We start from the raw sequence: 18,379 nt of genomic DNA, 5'->3' as shown, positions 1-18,379 counted from the left end.
TAGGCAACTAAAGAAGAGATTTGACAAAAACCTAAGATTTGACAAAAACCTAAGAGCACTTCCACCCATTTGTCATAGGCAAGGGGAGGCAAGGGCAGATGCTATTCATGTGAATAGTGGCAGCCCTTGCAAAAAGCAATGTGTGTTTCCACCAATTGCCATGACAAATGACAAATATTATTCACTTTTCGTTATTTTATTACCTAAACAATTAATTTGGAGAATATTTTCAGATAAGATTTTGGGTTCCTACTATCAATATTTATTATAAAATTCATATCTCATAATTCGAATGAATTTGTATAAAATTTTCGGAAAAGATTTTCGATTGCCACGTGTCGATATTTATTATAAATTTCAAATTTCAAATTTCAGATAAGATGTTAGGATCAGATTCTCGGGTGTCACGTGTCGATATTTATTATAAAATATAAATCTTAGATTTCAGATAAGATTTTAACCCTCTAAAATCGCACCACATGTCAGCTCATACCTCTCACACAAGATCTTCTCTATCTTTTCATTTATCAGATTTTAGATTTCATACTCTACTCTCAATATCAACCATGAGGGGATGCTTGGAGAGGTAAGAGTGAGAAATTAAAGAAAGAATGTGTAGAAGAGCTAAAGAAAAAAGAGTGCAGCAAGAAGAAGATAAAAAAGTTGACATGACAGTGGGTTTGCTCGATCTACCAAGCCAAGGCCGCCACCGTGGTTCACAAGTTGGTCGTGGCCCTAACGTGGACAAACATAGGCATTCTTGGGGTAAGAAATGTTTGGAAGATTACTTTATCCCAAATTTTGTGTACTCTAATGTTGATTTTCGAGAGCGATATAGAATGCAACTCATTTGTTCAATAAAGTCATACATGACGTTTGCAATTATAATGCATACTTCATTTAGAAGTGTGATGCTACTGGAGTTTTGAGGCTTCTTCCGGAAGCAAAAGCTTACAGATGTGATACGAATGCTGGTGCATGGTTCATCTGCTGATCAGGTGGATGAGATTGCAAGGATGGGGAAGTCCACAATTTTAGAGAGCTTGACCAGGTTCTGTGATGCAATCGAAACTCTCTACACCAAAGACTACCTCTGCAAACCTACACTTAGGGACCTCCAAATGCCTCTACATAAAGCCAAAGCTCGAGGTTTTCCATGCATGATTGGAAGCATCGATTGTATGTACTAGCAAAGGAAGAATTGCCCAACTGCAAGGCAAGGATATTATGGCAATAAGAAAGGGCAAAAAAATATCATCCTCAAAACCGTTGCTGGATTCGATACATGCGTTTGGGATGCCTTCTTCAGAGTTGCCGGATCTTAAAATGACTTGAACATGATAGGTCAATCCCCGATTTTCAACGATGTCTTGAGAGGTGAAGCCCCGAATATCACATAGGAAATCAACGATACCATCTACTGGAATATGTATTATCTAGCAGACGACATCTACCCGAGGTGGACCACATTTGTGAAATCAATTCTGCATCCCCGATTTGAGAAGCAAAAATTATTTGCTGTCTATCAAGAAGGTTACATGAAAGATATCGAAAGGTGTTTTGGTATCCTCCAAGCTTGGTGGGCTATTATTAGGGGTGTTGTGCTTATGTTTGATGAGGAGGTGCTAAGGAGCATTATGGTGAGCTGAGGAGCATTATGATGACTTGCATCATGCTCCATAACATGATTGTGGAGGATGAGTATGATTATGATGCTCCAGACATGTTTGAACCGGATCCCATGAACATGACTTTGACAAGAATTTATGAAAAGCCCATAGGCCCAAATAGACAACCACTGGAACATGAACCGTTGGTCAATGACGATTGTTTCATGAACTGTATGATTGATCGATATAGGGAGATGCAATCGTCTTATATTCCTGAACGACGTCAAGTTGACTTGATGGAGCATTTATGGGCAGTGAGAGGTAATAACGGTGAATGAAGTAAAGTTGAGCTGCTTTGTTTTTAATTTTGCTTTATGCTAATGTTTTATTTTTAATTATGCTTTGATTGTGGTTTTTTTTTAATTATGCTTTGGTTGTGGTTGTTTTTTTAATTATGTTTTGTTTGATGTATGGAATGTGTTGAAGGTATTTTATTTAACGATTTCTTTATTCACTCAAACAAAAGCAATACAACTAATTAAGAATTACTACTAATGAAATAAAAGACAAGAATTATGACTAATTTAATATATATAAAAAAAGCAATACAATTAAATAAAAGGCAAGCAAACTAACTTAATGGTTGTGATCATTTAACCAATCGGTGTTGCTAGGTCCATCGTCATGGAAAATTCTTCTTCTCATAACATCCCTTCGTTCTAGCTTTCAAAATTGTTTTGTTTCGGGAGACATATGGCTTGTATCCATGGTCATGGTTTCTTGATCCTTCTTCTCAATGTCTTGTTTGCGTATATACTCCATTTCTCTTGCATATTCTTTATTCATTGCCTTCTTGTCCGCATCTTTTTCCATGTCTAATTCAAGTCTCATGGTGCCGTTCCTTGCAATTTGCTTCAAAAATTTTGCAGTATCATTGATGGAAGTACTCCCGCTCTTTGCCTTTGCCGCCTTTCGACCAATAGGCCTCGACTCTTTTTGGATTGGTGAGTCATAACTCATCAGGGAATCCAAAGGCGAATCCGATGTCATTGAATCATGGAGTGGTGTCTCGTTCAACACATCGGTCGGACCCGTTGGAATAATTCTGAATCTCTCACAATTTTTCATGACCTCACAACATTGGTCATGGTTGAAAGATTTTTTGCCTTGCCTAATGGCACTGAACCATATTTGTGCTTGCATAATCTATTAAAAAAAAAAGGAAATGCAAGAAACATTAAAAAAATATTGGAAATGCAAGAAACATCAAAAATATATTGGAAATGCAAGAAACATTTAAAAAAAAATTAGGACATTAAAATTAATAAAACGGAAATTATAAATAATTTATCTTATTGCCAATATTTTCCCCTCTTTGATGGTTGTCCCTCGCTTTTGCCAATGCATCTCTCCATTTCCCCAACTATTTATTCAAAATTTTCAATATACTAAACAAGGCCATTTCCATACGAGCCAAACTCAATCTTTCACAAAATTCGGCATGAAATTTTCTCCACATATGAGAGAATTTCATCTCATTGCTCGTGATCTCGGACAATGATCAACTTGGACCCAATACTCACACAATAGAACATCTTCCATGGTGCTCCATGCCCCTCCCGTTTCGATGGAAGATGCTATAAGATGATGAATAAAAATGAAATTTGAAAGTGAATAAAATGTTGTGTAGAAAGTGAATAATAGTAGAATGAGGAGCAAATGTATGAGGATTTAGTATTGACAGTAAACAATATTGGTAGGTATTTATAGAAAAAATATTTTCTCAATTGTTTTTCATATTTTTAGTGCAAAAAAAGGGCAGTCATTGGATTGGAGGAGAAAACTGGATCGGAGAGCCCAGAGGCCGCCACGTGGCTTCTAGACGTTGGTGGAAAAGAAGGGCTAACGCTAGCCTAGCGCACAGAATTTAAATTTTTTACCTTTACGGGCCAAAGGTAAAAAATTTAAACCCACACTGATGTCGCTAGCGTCACCATGACGTCGGCTCGCCCTCTGGAGCATGGGCTCGTTCGCCTCAAGCCACCCAGTTTCATAGGACCCACAAGCTACCCGGCAGCTTTGGCATGTTGAAAGCACGTTTTAGGGCTTAGGCCCTCTGCCTAGGGATGGCAAAAATCCCGCAGGACGGGTCCCCGACCCTAACAGGGGAGATTTTATGGCCAAATGAGTATCGGGTATGAGGATCCCCGAACTTGAAAAATTCCCGATGGGTATGGGGAGGGGATGGTATTGACGTCCCCATCCCCGAACCCGACTCAAAAATAGATATGTTTATATTTAAATAAATAAATATATAATTATAATATTTATATTTAACCTTAAGTTAACCTCCCTCTCCTAATTCTTCATGATTTTCTTTGGAATTTCATATTGAAGTTATTTTGAATAGTTGAGTTAAACTTTATAGTTAATTTAGATGTGTTGGATGATAAATTAATATGAAACTTAATGTTAAAATGTATAATAAATTTTTTTTATGCAAAAAAAAAAAAAAATCGGGATTTGGGGTGAGTATGGGGATAGTCCCGATGGGACGGGACGGATTCCCAAACCTATTAAACAGGATCGGTTCGGAGGCAGGCGGGGATGGAGAGCGGGGACGGGATGGTATTGTCATACCCCCTACCCACCCGTTGCCATCCCTACCTCTACCCAGCAAGGGTGATCGATGGAACTGCTCTAATGGTGAAACTATATTTTAACAAATTTAAAAGACTGAGGTATGTTATTGTAAAAATTGATAAGATATGGATTAATATGTTTTAAATTGTAATTAACTCAAAAATAAAACTAAATGATATAATAAGAGTGGTGATTTTCCCACTCCTTTTTCTCCTATTTTATCCACTTACACTCCTTTTTTATAACTAAAAAGGAGTGTAAGTGGATAAAATAAAAGTGGGAAATCATTTACCTATAATAAACGCTCAGCTTTCCCTTGCTATATCGTACCAGCCAGCCATACAAACAAACGGCCGCGACACAAAAAGCCATTTCTGTTCTCTCTCTGTGGCTTCTCATCTTCTTTCTTTCAACCCAAAGGTCTCATTGGTGTGTGGAGTTATATTGACTGTTTTTCAGCTTAAGTATCTCCCCCAGGCAGCTCACATTTGGGTCTTATTTGCTCAAGTTCTTCGATTTCCTCTGAGTTCTTTAAATTCTGTTGTTTTATCAAGTTCATAGAGAAAAAGTTTGTGTTTGTATTTTTGGGTTTTTGGGTTTTTTTTTCTCCTTTTAATTTAATTTTTTTTTACTGTATTTCTTTCTAATTTCGCGATTTAGAAATAAAGGGGTTTATGGATTTTGGGAACCATGGGAACCCAAATGTGCAAATGAGCAACTCCATCCTCAATCCAAAAGATAAGAAAATTCTCCACTGCTGATGCAGAGCAGGTACCGCCATTGTTCTCCTTTATGCTTCTTACACTGGCTTGAGATAGTTGTTTGATGATTCCCAGTTTGTTATATATATGTTAGTTTATGATTAGGCTTCATATGGATCTTTTTTGGCTTTCTTCTTGTTTATGAGGTAAGAATTACAGAGTTGGTTAGAGTTCAGTGTTGAATATTCCAACGTGGTTTTGGAATTTTGGTCTTGTAAGTGTTATTTTGTTGTGTGGCTTGCAACATGAATTTACAGTTTGGTAAATTAGTGCATACTTTTCCTCTTTGCTTTGTTTTTAATTGATCTTGTGGTATTTTGAATTTTGAAATGAGGCATGTGCTTGCACATTGACTATTTTCAACAGAATTTTTGACAGAGTTATATGTAGGTGCCACATTGCAACAAATTTTTAGTTGCGATGGAAATTGCTTCAATATTATTTGAACAAATTTATTTTTTTCAGGTAGCAGATTGAAACAGTTCATGCTGCATTGGTATAATTTTCCCAAAATAATAATTTCAACTGCGCTTTGAAGATCTGCGACTCATAAGTCCAACCATGAATATATGCAAGAACCTCATGCCCACCATGAGGCAATTGGATGGTTTCACAAAGTATTGTCGAGGTAAATCCTTCTATTCACTCGGTTTTGATATTCTATAATAATGTTAATACATGGTATTTAAAAACGTTAAATATGATGCCTGCTAAGGAAAAATTGCAAATTTGAATGAACCATTGATTGAATTTGTGCTGTGTCATCTGGATTAAAATCTGAATTGCCTGCAAATCTTTGCGGTATCAAAACCTTGTTCATAGTTCATATGTATTTATTTGTTTAATTTGTTTATCTTGTTTGGATTAGCACCATTCAAGTGTCACTTGGACTTCATCTATGCTACCCTAAATTATGTTAGTCAGATGTGAGGGTGAAGGGACTTGATATTCTACCCTAAATTTTGTTAGTCTCCCATCGAATACATATAAATTGTGAGCTATAGTCATAAAATACATGCAAAGGTTTGGTGATAGTTGTGTAAATTGAGAGTTCTATAGCTTTTTCAATGGTGAAGAGATCATGTATCATAGCAACAAAAGCAGTCCATGGGGCAAAATGTAGGAATTTTTATCACTACTTTTCCAAGTATAGAGGACGTTACTAACCTGAGCTAGGTTCCTTATACTTGTTTTCATGTTCAATGCAGCATCATATTTTGCCTTCATACATTCGTCCCCAAACTTCTCAGTAGAAGTTCATACTCCAAATCAGGAAGTAGTGATTGCTTTAGGAAGCAATGTGGGTGACAGACTGCATAATTTCAATGAAGCTTTGCAGTTAATGAGAAAATCAGGCATACACATCACAAGACATGGTTGTTTATATGAGACAGCACCAGCCTATGTGACTGATCAGCCTAATTTTCTCAACTCTGCTGTTAGAGCTGTTACACAACTTGGGCCTCATGAGTTATTAGGAGCACTGAAGAAAATTGAAAAAGAAATGGGTCGTACTGACGGTATAAGGTATGGTCCCAGGCCAATTGACTTGGATATATTGTTCTATGGAAAGTTAAGAGTCAGTTCTGAGATTCTTACAGTCCCCCATGAAAGAATTTGGGAAAGACCGTTTGTAATAGCCCCACTAATGGATTTACTGGGGTCAACTATTGACAGTGATACAGTTGCTTGTTGGCATTCTTTCTCAATGCATTCTGGTGGGCTTTTTGATGCCTGGGAGAAATTGGGTGGTGAAACACTCACTGGAAAGGAAGGCCTGAAGAGGGTTTTGCCCATTGGAAAAGGCTTGTGGGACTGGTCAACTAAAACTTCAGTCATGGGTATCCTTAATCTGACCCCAGATAGTTTTAGCGATGGAGGAAAGTTTCAGTCTGTGGAGGCAGCAATTTCTCAAGTTCGCTCAATGATTTCAGAAGGGGCAGATATGATTGATATTGGTGCACAGTCAACGAGGCCAATGGCTTCTAGGATTTCAGTTCAACAAGAATTGGATAGACTAATCCCTGTTTTAGAGGCAGTTGTTGGGATGCCTGAAGCAGAGGGAAAGATTATATCTGTGGATACATTTTATTCAGAAGTTGCTGCAGAAGCAGTAAGCAAAGGGGCACATATTGTGAATGATGTATCTGCTGGGCTGTTGGACTCTAACATGTTGAGGGTTGTTGCAGGCCTTAAGGTTCCCTACATAGCAATGCACATGAGGGGGGATCCATCTACGATGCAGAATAGTGAGAACCTGAAATATGATAATGTTTGTAAGCAGGTTGCTTCTGAGTTATACTCGAGGGTGAGAGAAGCAGAATTAATAGGCATCCCAGCTTGGAGGATGATAATTGACCCTGGAATTGGATTTTCAAAGAACTGTGATCACAATTTGGACATCTTGATGGGATTACCAAATATTCAAGCAGAGATTGGGAGCGAAAGTTTGGCCATGTCTCATGCACCTATACTGATTGGACCTTCCAGAAAGAAATTTTTAGGTGAAATTTGTAGTCGCACCGCTGGAACTGAGAGAGATCCTGCTACTGTTGCTTCTGTCACTGCTGCAGTTCTGGGCGGAGCAAATATTGTAAGAGTACATAATGTAAGAGATAACGTAGATGCTGTAAAGGTATGCGATGCAATGCTGAGACACAGGAAATCTGTTTTTCCAAGTTAAATTTTTTATTTATCATAATTTAGTTCTTCAACAAAACATGCTGGTGGTATTCTTTTCTACGGTTTTTTGTTTCAAGATTACAGTTGATATACCAGGAGACTGCGACATGGAAATAGAACCATAAGCCATGCTACAAGGTCTTCAATAATTAACAAATTTTTTTTTATGCAATATCATTTTGTTGATCAATCCCTCCCAGAATTTGTGTACCTTACATACATATTTCTTTCTCATAAAAGCTGTAGAAATTAAACTTTTGGTGTGGGATTTGTATTTCCTTTTGCTGAAAAGGAAATTGAAAGAAGTACTCAATTTCTCCTTGCCCTGCATCATTCTTGTTTCTGAGCTCCATTGCCAATTCTGTTATAGTAGCTGGCACTTCCCATGGCTTCTTCTTCTGCATTGCCTCGTTATCCCTGTGCTTGCAGCTTCGAACTAGCTCAGTATTTATTCTTTTCTCTGCCTTGAATGAAACAAGGACTATAATTTTCACTAGTACAAAACGAGCTTACAAATGCAATTGTGTATTGGTTCATGTATGAATTTTGCTTCTAATGCAGCTATGGTAGGGACCTTGTGGTTACACTCTTAATAAGGTAGGGACTAACATGTCTTAGGAATTTTGTTTTAAGTAGTGGTTGAGAACTTATGATGTGTAATTTGGTTATATACGACTACTTTGTCTATCTCATTTATCAAGCAACTAATAAAAACAAAGATAAGCACATGATTGTATACAACTGATTAGTAGGAGGTGGTAGTGGGGGGGTACTCTGCGGATTTGAATGTGGCATGGATGTGAAAAGAATTAAATCTCTAACCTCTCTATCGCAAACGTTCCTATCCAAAAATGGTAGTCTCCAGTAGTACCATATGCATATCCTTTTAGAACATTAATATGCTTCTTGGAATCCTATGTGAAACCACAAACCTACTACTCCAAGCCAATCAAAATCGACCACCTGTCTAACACAGATCATCAATATGTTTCTTTCGACATGAAAAGCCCACCATCCCATCATCATTGCTTCCAGAGAAAAGTTAAAAAAAGGGTTACCAAAAAGACACAAATACACGCACTACACATAACTTAATGATATTTCTATGCTTTTCCAATTGCATGTCAATGGTTGACTTGCACAAAGGATATAAATCACAAGAAAATTAATACAATAGGTGTACGTTCAAACAAAAACAATACGCAACGGATTTATATCTCAAGTGGTTGAAAACATTTATTCATATACCGAGCTTCCTAGTTCGATTCCCCTCCCCTTCCCTTCCACTTAATATTGCTTTGTATAAAATTAAAAAAACTACTTTAAGCAAGAAAAGACTTAAAAATTATTCCATAGGGCCTCTCCAAACAAGTAAGGCATCCTTGGCCACAAGAAGTCCCATCGACATACACTTGACTCCATAGCTCTCAATTGGAACCATTTTCTTTTATCTGGTAGAAGAAGACCATTATGTTAATATATTCTCTAGTAGAACACGTAATATATGTTGTTTACCAGAATATATTTCGAATAAGTAAAAAAGAAAAGAAAAGAAGTTTGTCAAAACCAACAGAACAAACCAAGAACTTGTGTACATGGTAAGCTAACTAAACCTTAATTACTCTAAATTAAGCCTTAATTTATAAGAGCAACAAATTAACAACCACTGATAGTAAGAAAAATCAATGAGCTTGGCAGAACAATGTATACGGTGAGGAGCTCGAGTCTAATCAACCTGCCAAAAGCTGTGAATCAGGAATATGATTCAAGAGTTCATTATGATTACTAGTTTTCCAACCACAAATAATGTATATGTAAAGGAAGACTTGCTGAATGATTATGATTTATTCAAAACTCACCTGGGCCATGCAATATATGGGAGGAGAAATCCATGAGAAGAGTACAAAATAAAAACACCAAGAGCAACACAAGTCAAGGGTTTTGAACATGAATATTACCAAGGTTTTCCAGTGTTCTATGTGAGTTTCTCAGAGAGAAATTTACAGAGCCAGTTTGACATGCTGGCCACCTCCAGAGCTTGTAAAATAAAAGAAAGAAACTTCTTCTATATGTACACTTGTGAATATGGAGGTGGACAGAATGCCAAATTGCCTCTGCAACAAGGCCCCTGAGAAACCCTAGAGAGAGAGAGAGAGAGAGAGAGAGAGAGAGAGATTTTGAAGAAGAAATAGGTATAAGAGGGTGATCAGTTGTGGAATTTACATAATGACTCTTTTTGTATATATATATTTTGGTCAGGACTTCTTTTGAAATGAGATTGGCTTTTTCTAGAAAGTGGGTGCATGAGCGTGCATGGTGTTGTATGACCTGTGTGGACACATACATAATGTAGGCGTTTCTTTTCTTTTCTTCATCCTTGGATCTATTTTTCAATTGGAATTGAATGCAACAAGTGCTTGCTTTTTGATCTCTCAGATGTTTATGGTTGTACCTTTATGACAAGACTACCCTTTCATTTTTACCTTTCATTTTACTGTACAGGCTATTTTGTGGTGCAACCATACAAAGCTTAAATATGTGCTTTCTGTTTAATCTTACACTGAAAAAGTAGTCAGTATCTGTATGACTTTATTTTTACTATGGAGGTCTCATGCGCTTGCTTCTCGTATGCTTTTTTTGACTTTTGCAGCAAAAAAAGGATGCAAAATGGGCTGTCCTTGTCTCCCACTTTGGTTCAAGTTACTTTGGTCAACCAACTCATGGGTTCAAACTTGTGTTTATTAAGAATCATGTTTATACAACTTTTATAATTAAGTACTGGTAAAGTAGGGTTTGGTAGGAAATTTGGGATTGAGAGATGGCTGAAAACAGGGTCAAATAGTTTCATCAAGATCACTAATAATACTTCTTTAAGGGCATGCATGCTTGTGGGACCAAGACAACTTCAAATGTTCCATTTCGTTTTGGACCGTACTCATTAATTGAAAGTTAAACAAATTTTCCGTATTCTGAGGTTTGATAATTAAGGATCATCATCAAAAGTTTGGGAAATACTAGCAGTCGCTAGTTGAAGGGGAAAAAGTTACATGATAATATTGAATACTGTAATTTTGAGTGAACTTAGGTAACGTTAGACCTCCTCGCAAACGAGTCCTGTTTGTCGTGTTCGTGTCCATGTAGTTTAAAAGAAAAGTTCATTTACAAGCATGTAATAACCCGTGCTTTCCTTGTTCCAACTATATTTAAGAATACGGATAAGGCAATGGGTCTTGTATCCCAGGAACTGATTTGTGTAACTAAGAAATATCCTTCAAATCAAATGTTCTCAGATCCAGCTTCTTTCTTGTGAGTTAGATACCTAACCTCAAAGATTATATTCATCTCTATTGGAAAGATTACAATCATAAACAACACCCAAATCTACGACACCATAATTTTTAAAAAGTACGAGTACCGCCTAATGAAATCAAAACTAAAACCAAAAGAAACAAGTCTGGAGATAGAAGGTCTCTAAAACTGGACCTAATCTGAATTGATCATTATTGGTAAATGCATTTTCAATGACCTTATATTTTTTTTATTTTCCCTATTCCGCATACGGTCTTACAACAAATTTTACAGCTTGCTATACAATTGCAATACTATATCAAGAGAATGTGGTTCCACCCTTTTATAATCAAGGGCTGTATATGCTATAGGAAAGCTAATCTGTCTGACCTGTATGTGAAAATGACATAACAGGATTCTCAGTAACTGACAGTAACCAAGAACCTAATGCATCTTCAAGGTCAAAGAGAGACTCTAATGACAGCCTACTGATCTATGCCACTACCAACCAAGGAAGTGTCATCTTCAACTATTTCGCCAACCGGGTTGTCCTTAGCCCATACAGCTGCATCTTGATATCCGAGCTCAAAGAGCCGATCAAGAACATCATCTTCTCCTGGCTCAAGTGCCCAATTGAAAAGCTGAAGTAGAAGGAAACAAATAGTTCGTCATCTTATCCTCAAGGGAAAGGTTATCTTTCAAATGCGCAGGTACCAATTTACCTGTCGAGGGGTAGCCCTATCATCAGGATTACAGTCTGGACTGATCCCAATTCCTTGCAATCCTAATCGACTGGCAGGGAAAGCACAAACACGTACCTGCAAAGCAACAATATTAGGGGTATACAAAAGTATCTCATCTGAGAATTTAGAATATTTAAGGAAGGCATAACCATACCACAAAAGTAACAATAGGAGGCTGCCATATATTGATAACAAAGTAAATGAGGCTAGAACATCATGTTTTTTTTTTTTTTTTGGGTTGGGAAGGGGAAGTGGAAACAAAAGATACATGACGATAATATTAGAGATATTCTTACTTCTACATTAGTACAGTCGATTCAAGAATAAAAAATGGCAAAGAAATGGGAATTGGAGGCATAATAGACAACATGACCTCATAAATGTGGGAGAGGTTTCACAGGAATAGGTAGGAAAAGTTTGAAACCCCATTAAAATGCATGTTTACTTCACATAGTCATGAGAGTAACTAGGACCCGGATTAGCAGAAACCTCAAACAAGTTGCAACATATTTGGTAAAAAACCATTGGTAGGAAAAGTACTAAAATAACTTAGGTTTTGAATTACATTCCTGTTATCTAGCTAATAAGACATAGGAAAGAGAAACAGTTAATACCGTCTGTGCTGCAGATGTTGGTGGCATAAATAATGTCAAGCCCCCATCAATGCAAAGCCGATTCCGGAACATTGTTGCTGGTCTTGGTGCAAGATATCTGTACTGCAGTCTACTTTTAGTTCAAACTTCATACATTAATCAACACAGAAGCAACTACTGCAAGACAAAATGGTATATACAATAATCACCCTGGAATAAAGGAAGAAGTAAAAACTGCATCAATGAGATCCTCCTTAGAGTCAAACTGATCCACCAATAAACCCCTCGGTCTCCATAGAAGCTGTGTTACTGCAACTGTGGGGGAAAAAAAAGGAAATCATAAAGAAGCTGCATGCAGAATGCAAATGAAAACCCAGTTGATAATACAAAGGACATGCATAAAATTCCTGTTTTTCTTTTTTATTAAAAAATATTAATTTCAATAGCTAAAATATCCAGAAGTCTATAAGCTTGGGATTTTTTTTATTTTTTATTTTTTGCAGACACAGAAGAATCTCTTTCAGAAGATACAGAAATAACCAAGTGGTGAAATGGATCATCGCTATATGTTATAAAAAAAGGTTTTCCATGAGATTCAAAAAAATATAAACATGAATGAATTGAGTATAAAATAATATTGACCCGCATCTTATTACAACTACTGCGAATGGCAGCAAACCAACTAATATTATCACGCTAACTAAGCTGGAGATCCTGGGTTTAAATTCCTAAGACTGCAACCTTCCAATATAAGCTGAGGATAGAGGCTCACATGTGAGGAGTTAGATATATTCACTGTGAGAGAATATTGAACTGAAACTTTGGCAGGTTTCTATACTCCAGATACCTTTTTCAAACTCCTAACATCTGTCAGTCATTACACAAATGAGGCAAAATGTTCATGTTAGGCGGTAAAGTAAGATTTTACAGTTTTGGGAAGAGAAGGGTGGGTGGTGGGAGTGCAAGAAAATATCTTCATTCATTGCTGTTTTTTGGATCACTTTATATTCTTGTTTGGATTTAGCGGGTGAAGAGAGATGGCAGCCAAATGTATTTGTGGTAACTCAATAGGACAGGACATCCTCGGTTCAAACACCTCAAAAGTGGTAGGTCAAATTCCAACAATTTGAAAAAAAAACATACCTACTTTTTCCACAAGCAAAAGATCACAGGACTGATGCTACCCAAATATCACAGGAACCGATCCTACCCAATCATAAGCAGCACCAAATAGTCACACATTTGAAAGATCCCCATTGATACACATCTAAATACATGTACTTACAAGTTGTCTATTCATCTACACAAACAATATTTATTGCATATGGACTTGAAAAATTAAATCAAACTCTAAAGAAGAAAAATAAATAAATAATCCATACATTTCTCAATTAGAAAACATTCTTTTTGAGTAGGGAACAAAAAAGCCACTTACCTCGAACCCTCCCATTAGACCTAATATGAGCATCATCGGGCAAAAACTTTTGAAGAACATCTCGGAGAACAGCCTATACAAATAAAAATTGGATATTCTAAATGCATGACAGGGAAAATTAAAGAAGATGATAAACAGAAAGAAATAGAAGAATGTTGAAATAAAACTTACAATATAAGGGTAGAAAATAATTGTATTGCATTACTAGTGACTAGAGTTCATAGGTGTTCATATAGAACTCCAAGACACAAATTCTGCAGTACAAATTATCCTAAGTTTTAAGGAATTGAGTAAATCAATCAACAATAAGACAAATAAGGAAGTCAACTCCTCAATCAGAGTCAGTCTGAGACTGTAAACATGAATATTTCAACAAAGAAAAATGGAGAAAATGAGAGAAAGGAGATGGAAGAAATAGAAAGAGAGAGGAGAATAAATAGAACAAGAGGGAAAGATCTATATTCCAAAATAAGATCCGATTACCAGACATATATGTACATAGGCAACATAACAATAATGTTCTACCAGAATAATGAAAAAAATAAAATAATAACCCAAAAACGTTTATAAGTCAACATTGATTCAAATTGCAATTTCCCCCTTTCCTCTATTCCAATATTTCTTAAATTCATTTCACATGGTTAACATTAATATACAAATGAATGGCATCAATGTAAAACTAAAACTCCAGCCAGTATACACTTTAACTATGTTGATGATTAAGGGTTTTTCTTCAAATCTTAAACTCATGACGTGGTTATGAAACTATTAATCTGGCATGATTTGTTAATTATATAAGTCTTGGTGTATATATGTGCTAGGGGGCCCATCCATAGTAACTTAGTAAGACACAACATATGTAAGTGCAATGGCTCATCCTTCAAATGGCAATGAAAGTATGAACTGGATGCTTAATCTCAATATGAATTCAGAAAAATGAAATCAATGAACTTCACCATCAAGATTATCAGGATGAGCTCCTGACATATAGCTGCAATTAGGGATAATATTTTCTTTAAGTTCACTGATACCCTCAAAAATAAAGAAATTAAATTTACTTGATCGAGAAGCATCACAAGTCTGCAACTGAAGAAAATGCACTACTACTGAGTTGAGATACAAGAGTAAAGAAATACCCCAAGTCGAAATGCAGTCCCTCTGTTCCGGCAATCTTCAGCCAGTATTTTGGTAGCTTGTAAGGCCTCTTCCATGCTGGCTCCAGAGGCAATCACAGCACAGACAATGGCACCTGCAGAGGAACCAGCTAATGGTGTGGTTTCCTGCACAAATCACACACATTCTACTTCTGAATACATACCTAGAACCAAAGATAATGACTGTTCACCTTCATAAGGGAATAACAGGCAACTTAAAGGCAAGCAAAAGACAAACTGAATATTTGCAAAATAAGAAACAACCACAAAAGAAGCATACTTTTACGATTCATTACCACAATTAGTGCATATGCAACCAAAGCAACCACTCCAAACCCAATAAAACTTACCTCAATCCAATAATATTACAAAAGAATCAAAGTTACCTTTAAATTTAGCAAGCACAAACAAGGGTCCTTTATTTATAGTAAATCAAATATGCTTCTTCGACCCCTCATTGAACAAGTAACAAATGTATCCTCCTCGCATCAATGAACATTGGCAACTATGTGTCATGTAAATATCTATATCTTCCTACCAAATTCTCAATAAAACTCAGACACCCTAATTCCAATTAGATACCAAATTCAGTCTTGGGCAACAAAGCACACAGCTTGAGAACACAAACCATAACCCAAAATTTGAACTGTAAGTATCAATTTAGAGTCTTCAAAATGTTCACTCAAAACAACGTGCATGCAATACATAAACATACACATCAACACATATACAAATTGAAATCTTCCTTTTATTAAAGTGAGTAACATACAAACAGGTATAACTGAAAAGGGAACATTAAATTGGAAAGAAAAACAATTGAGAAACAGCTGACCTTGATATAACCATTTTGAATAAGGAACTGAGCAGCGCCTAGATGATAAGGGAAAAGGAGCCCCGCAGCAGAAAAACTAAAGCCGGGACTAGTAACCACACGCCGTTCTTTCTCAGCCTCCACATCCTTAACGCGCTGCTCCCAAACAACATCTGGCTCAATCTCATCCTCCATCACCTTGCCAATTCTCTCGTCCAAGTAATTCTTCCCAGAGCTCTCAAACATGGCGACCGACGAGGCCGCCTTGCCGTCTGGGCCTCCATTGGGCCGCTTGATAATCCTAGACGCCAAACCCAAGAAGAGCTCACCCGTGGCCACAGCGAAGGACTTCTTAGGAGAAGGAGGTTCTGGCGATTGAGGAGGAGGGGCCGAGGAGGGGGATGAAGTTTGGTTGGTCTCGGAGTTGGGGGTTGAGTGAGGGACGGAGGAGGTGGTTAGGTTTTGGGTGCGCAGAGGAATGGTGTACCTGTGGATGAGATTAGGGTTAGGGAAGGGGTGGAGTTGGGGTTGGAAGAGAGCCGAGAAAGAAGCCATGACTGGAGAAGATGAAGGAGAGGCTCCGCTTGGCTTCCTGTTGAAAAGCATCATCATTTTCCCGTTTCGTTTTGTCTGGTAACAAATTGTTTTTTTTTAATTTTTTCTTTCGTTTTTTAATCAATTATTGTAAAATTAAAAAAGATAAAAGTTATTTTCACTCTGTTTCTTTGGAACCATCTTCTTGTTTGATATGTGGATTTGCCGCCACGACAGAGGCAGAGGAGGAGAGAAGAGGTCCTAAAACAACTCCACCAATCAATGCTTCTGTATTTTAAGCTACTCTTCTATATAATGACAGTTCAAAAATGACAAAAAGTTCAATCAAGAGCTTAAGATTTTCTGCCAACATTGAAAGAGAAATGCCAAGAGCTAGTTGGGGTAAGAGTGTCTCCAGTGGGAGGAGAAGTAAACCCACCAGAGATGTAGGCTTTTTATACCACAAGTTCCGATGGCTATCCATTTGGGTGAAAAATGCTAAAAAAGTTGTACTTATACATCTAACTTTACATATGCATTTAGTAGGCTCCAGTCGACAAAAGGAATACAAATGAGACAACTGCCACAACAGAGCAAAAGTGGAAAGGAAAAAGGCCCATGTTTTTGTTTCTATTTTTATTTTTATACAAAGTAATATTGAGAGAGGCGGAAATCAAACTTAAGTATTCGAATGTAGGGGTGAATGCTCTTAACTACTTGAACTACAAACTCCTCGTGAGAAAGGCCCAACTTAAAGACAAAAAAATAACATGTATATGGGTGTGGTGCAACTTTGTTGTGGGTGCATTGGCAATTTAGCGTGTTACAAAAGTATCTTGTATATATCCTATTCTTTGTCAAAAATCAAACACGTATTTCCTTTCATGTTGTTTTTTCATTTTATGTAAGGGAACATTTTTGCCCACTACTTTAACTCAAAGTGTAGCATCACTATCCTTTTTACACGTGTCTATAAGTATAACTATGATTTTACAAATAAAAAGTAAATAGGTAATTATGATTATGTTTATGGACGCATGTAGGAGGGTACACCTTCAGTTAAAATGATGGGTAAAAATATTTTCTTTTATCTAATACTAGTTAATTTGATATAGTTTTTGTTATTGTCAAAGTTAATTTGATATAGTTTCAAATGTATAATTTTATAATTGTGAAAATTTTAAAAAATTCTCAATGAGACCTTTAAAAGGAGGTTAATTTTTTTTTTCATTTACTACATTTCCGCATACATCTACAAAAAGAAAAAGAATAAATTTAGTTAACAAAAAATAAAAAAGGGTTAATGACCTAAATGGTCCCCCAACTATTGTTCCAGTATCATTTTAGTCCACCAACTAAAATTTTCATTTCAAACGTCCTTAAACTTTTTTATTTTGTACCAATATGGTCCATACATGATGATTCCGTCACTTCTGATCACGTGATGGCCACATGACTGAGTTTTGAAGGGTATATGCGACTTTTTGAGAAGCTCTATCTAATGGTATGATTGAAATGATCCCTCAATTATTGCTCTAGTATCATTTTGGTCAACCAACTAAAATTTTCATTTGAATCGTCCTTCCACTTTTTTTTTTTTGTATCAAGATGGTCCTACCGTCAAAACCCGTCAATTTTATTGTTATTTATTTTTGTATTTATTTTATTTTAAAATTTTCAATTAATTTAAACAATAGAGAAAAAAATTACTTTTTAAGTCCATGTCATAAAAAAAAAAAGCCATGTTGGTGGTGAGATTCAATTTTTTCAATTTTAAAATTAGGTACAAGTTCCTATAATAGTTTCCTTTAATTTTTAATTATTGTTTACTCTTTTAACAAATTTGTTATTTTTTTATTATATTTATGTGATTTTAATTAATTTAAACAATAGAGAATTTTTTATTATTAATTGTTAGGTCTGTCTCACGAAAACAAAAAGCCATGTGGCTGGGGAGATTCAATTTTTTAAAATTTTCTAAGTTTTATAATAGTTTCCTTTAATTTTTAATTATATATTACTATTTTAATTCATAGAGACATTTTTACTCCTCAATTTAAAAATAAAATTGACAGACTTTAACAGTATGACCATCTTGATTAAAAAAACAAAAAAGAGTTGAAGG

The 18,379-nt window shown here is 36.2% G+C and overlaps 2 protein-coding genes across 2 annotated transcripts; one reads left to right on the top strand and one right to left on the bottom strand.

Annotated features, from left to right (window-relative positions):
• The first annotated feature begins 4,576 nt into the window (after positions 1–4,576).
• LOC103319098 (folate synthesis bifunctional protein, mitochondrial-like) lies at positions 4,577–7,886 on the top strand. The gene is made up of 3 exons (XM_008220594.2): positions 4,577–5,024; positions 5,480–5,642; positions 6,223–7,886. Exons 2-3 carry the CDS (start codon positions 5,576–5,578, stop codon positions 7,695–7,697), a joined length of 1,542 nt encoding a protein of 513 aa, XP_008218816.1. The 5' UTR covers positions 4,577–5,024; positions 5,480–5,575; the 3' UTR covers positions 7,698–7,886.
• A 3,265-nt stretch (positions 7,887–11,151) lies between these two features.
• LOC103344126 (Acyl transferase/acyl hydrolase/lysophospholipase superfamily protein) lies at positions 11,152–16,533 on the bottom strand. Its single transcript, XM_089046412.1, has 7 exons — positions 15,742–16,533; positions 14,892–15,035; positions 13,756–13,828; positions 12,530–12,635; positions 12,342–12,438; positions 11,707–11,802; positions 11,152–11,625 (listed from the first exon to the last, which is right to left on the bottom strand). Exons 1-7 carry the CDS (start codon positions 16,330–16,332, stop codon positions 11,470–11,472), a joined length of 1,263 nt encoding a protein of 420 aa, XP_088902538.1. The 5' UTR covers positions 16,333–16,533; the 3' UTR covers positions 11,152–11,469.
• Positions 16,534–18,379: the final 1,846 nt, after the last annotated feature.

Source organism: Prunus mume, linkage group LG2 (genome assembly GCF_029339155.1).
Source record: "Prunus mume cultivar Tortuosa linkage group LG2, ASM2933915v1, whole genome shotgun sequence".
Classification (NCBI taxonomy): Eukaryota; Viridiplantae; Streptophyta; class Magnoliopsida; order Rosales; family Rosaceae; genus Prunus; species Prunus mume.
This window is presented reverse-complemented; position numbering and strand designations above follow the sequence as displayed.